Here is a 3,103-nt window from a genome sequence, read left to right on the forward strand (position 1 = left end):
ATCTCCTGGTCCAGAAGGGATGACAACCTTTCCAGGCACATGTTGGGCCCTCATGAAGGAGGGGAAAAGGGCAAGGCAGGCAGGGGCAAACATTCCCCTTCTTGTTGCAAAGCCAAGACTGGAAGACCAAGACCTTGAGCATGCTAGCATGCCAGCGTGCTATCACAGTCTGTTGTTGGACCAGCCAAGAGGCCACTCCTGCCACCTCTGAGGCCTCTACAACACATTGCTATCTGTGCCAGAGCACTCAGACACCATGCCAATCCACAGAATCATACATTACCCCAGGGCCATCTCCACTTTCCCAGGCATGAGGGAGGCAGTCTTGTGACACACACCTCATACTTTCCTGGACCATCAGGGGCAAGGTACAGCTGTAGTCCTGCAGCTGGAGCACAAGAACAGGAACAGGAACAGACACAAGAACAGGAACAAGAACAGGAACAAGGACAAGGACAAGGACAAGGACAAGGACAAGGACAAGGACAACGACAAGGACAAGGACAACGACAAGGACAAGGACAAGGACAAGGACAAGGACAAGGACAAGGACAAGGACAAGGACAAGGACAAGGACAAGGACAAGGACAAGGACAAGGACAAGGACAAGGACAAGAGGAAGAGGCAGTTGCTGGGCATGCTGACACCAGCATGTGGCCAGCAACCTGCTCCCAGTGCAGGCATGGATGGTCTCCTGGCCCATGCTTGGAGGCAGTCCTGCGCTGCTGCTCCCTGGCCATCCAAGGCAAGGAACGGCCACCCACAGCAATCTGGCTTCAGGCCAGGCCTTTATAGGACAGAAGCAGAGGTGTTGGAGGCCTCCTGCCTGTCAAGTCAAGTGATGCTCTGTGGATGCAGATCTTCCTGCATATTTGGGACATTCCCCGTGCGATTCTGAGGCAGAGGCATTTCCAAGACCCACTGCAGGAAGGCCATTGGCAGACCTGTGAGACTACAGAAAGCTGCCAGGGCCTGTTAGGGGGGCAGGAAGCAAGGGGCAAAGGCAAAGGCATGAGGTGGACAGCATGCTGAGGCAAAAAAGAAAGGTAGTGGTTGGGGAAAGAAGAAAAAGGCAAAAGGGAACTGCAGCACCTAGGATTCCCGCGTGGTCCCCACCGCAGTACTAGCTAGGCGGTACCCTGCTTAACTTTGCAGATCGGACGGGATGCAGTGCTTTCAGGGTCCTATGGCCGCAGATGGAAGAGAGGCCTGCTTTGACAAACATACATCCTACCTAATCTGCAAATGGTCCCAAAGCTCTCTTGCTTTCATGTTTGCACATCCATGATCCCCTTGGGGGCCAGTCAGTGCAGCAATTGCAGACCAAGGGCAGCTCATACAGCGGCTCCAGGCCACCCCTGTACAGGTGAAGGCATAGCTGGCGTCAAAGGGCACCTGGATCTTGGCCGAAGGCTGACCTACGGCATGCGATCAGGAGATCGGGGGTCACCTACGCTAGAAAAAGGCCGTAGGCCACCTACGGCCAGAAATTGGCAATCTCCTACGGCATTTTTGGCAGTAGGTCCCCCTACAAACCTCCTACGGCCATTTTCTGGGGAGCAGCTATGGCATTTTTGGCCGTAGGCCTCCTATGGCCCTGGACCGACCCTACCCTGCGCAGAATATGGCCCTTTCTGCTTACGTCAGCTTGGGAGGCCCTGCGCGCGCTGACCCCTTTGCCACCCGGCCCTTTGCAAAATCCATCCGCTGCCCACCCATCCCTCCTGCCCTCCTACCACCTCCGCCTGACGCCAGCCACCAGCCACCCGCCAGCCACCTGCCAGCCTTCAGCGCAGCGCAGCCGCCACCTGCCTGGCCCAGCCCTGCCAGCCGCCAGCCCAGCCACTCGCCCAGCCGCCAGCCAGCCAGCCAGCCGCCAGCACCTGCCAGCCACTGGTCAGCCCAGCCCAGCCGCGTGGCTCAGCCGGCACCTGAGCCAGCCAGCCAGCCAGCCAGCCAACTCATAGCTAGCAGCAGAGTCAACCTACGATCTGGCATATCGTAGCTAGGCGTAGCCTGGCTACGATTTTCAGATCGTAGGAGATCCTTCTACACAAACAATTATGGGTCCAGAGAAGCTGTGCGGATTTCAGGTCGTATACTGCCTACGATTTTCAGATCGTAGCTAGACTAGCCCTACCTATGACTTTCGCATCGTAGCCAGGCTACGAGTAAAGTGCAGGCTGTTCTATTGATCACGTACACTAGCTTTGATTGCAAAATACGCTATCTACGCTACTGCAAACAAGGATGCAACTGAAGACAAGCGTACAACTGGCAAATACCGAGGCCGTCATTAGCACCATCGACCGGCGGCAGCACCTACGCCAGCAGCCAGCAGGGGTGGACTCACAGCGATTGCAGGCCGGGGTCGGTGTCGATTCGGTGGCTGCGGCTGCTGGTGAGATGGAGAGAGAAAGGCAGGAGCATTGTCAGCATTGTCAATCAGTGCGAGAGATGCGACAGAATTGGAAAGGGCAACTCACCTGCTGGCATGCTGATGATCTGCCAAGTGCGTGGTGGGAGGCAAGCAGAAATCGCCGTCAGCGCCCGAGATCAGCAGGTAGCGGCCGCGCACGTACAGCTTGTGACCCACGCTTGCGAAAAGGCGATCTTTATTGTGTGGGCGGTGGAGGCGAGTTGGCGTTGGCAGTAGCGGCGAGTTGGCGTTGGTGGTGGCGGCGAGTCGGCGTCGATGGTGGCGGGGTGAAACGGCTGGGGAAGGTGCTTGTTGGTGGCGTCAAGGTTGATTGGGCCGATGGCGGCGAGCGAGGGCTGACGGCGGTTGGGTGGTGGCGGCGAGCAAAGGTCCGATGGCTGGCAAGGTCCGATGGCAGGCAAGGGTCGATGGCGGGCGAAGGGCCGAGGGTAGTGTCGGGAGGGAAGGAGTGACAGCGGAGCGGGGCAAGACTTTATACCAAGGCAGACGGGCGGCGGTCAGCGGGCCTGCCAGCCAGCGAGCCTGCATGAGCACGCACGCAGAACAGGCAGTGAGCCCGCATGAGCACGCACGCAGGTGGCGGCGTGGCCTGGCCTCCACTTTTTTTTTTGCGCGCACGCAAGCTTAGTCAGCCGCGCCAGCCAGCCAGCTCGCGCGCCCAAG

At 58.2% G+C, this 3,103-nt stretch overlaps 1 protein-coding gene across 1 annotated transcript; it reads left to right on the forward strand.

Moving 5' to 3' along the window:
* Positions 1–310: 310 nt before the first annotated feature.
* PFL1_04844 (uncharacterized protein) lies at positions 311–795 on the forward strand (the record flags this gene model as incomplete). Its single annotated transcript, XM_007882372.1, has 3 exons — positions 311–327; positions 406–653; positions 767–795. The coding sequence occupies 3 exons, from the start codon at positions 311–313 to the stop codon at positions 793–795; spliced, it is 294 nt and encodes a 97-aa protein (XP_007880563.1).
* Positions 796–3,103: the final 2,308 nt, after the last annotated feature.

The sequence above is a fragment of the Pseudozyma flocculosa genome, assembly GCF_000417875.1.
Source record: "Pseudozyma flocculosa PF-1 unplaced genomic scaffold scaffold00016, whole genome shotgun sequence".
NCBI lineage: Eukaryota > Fungi > Basidiomycota > Ustilaginomycetes > Ustilaginales > Ustilaginaceae > Pseudozyma > Pseudozyma flocculosa.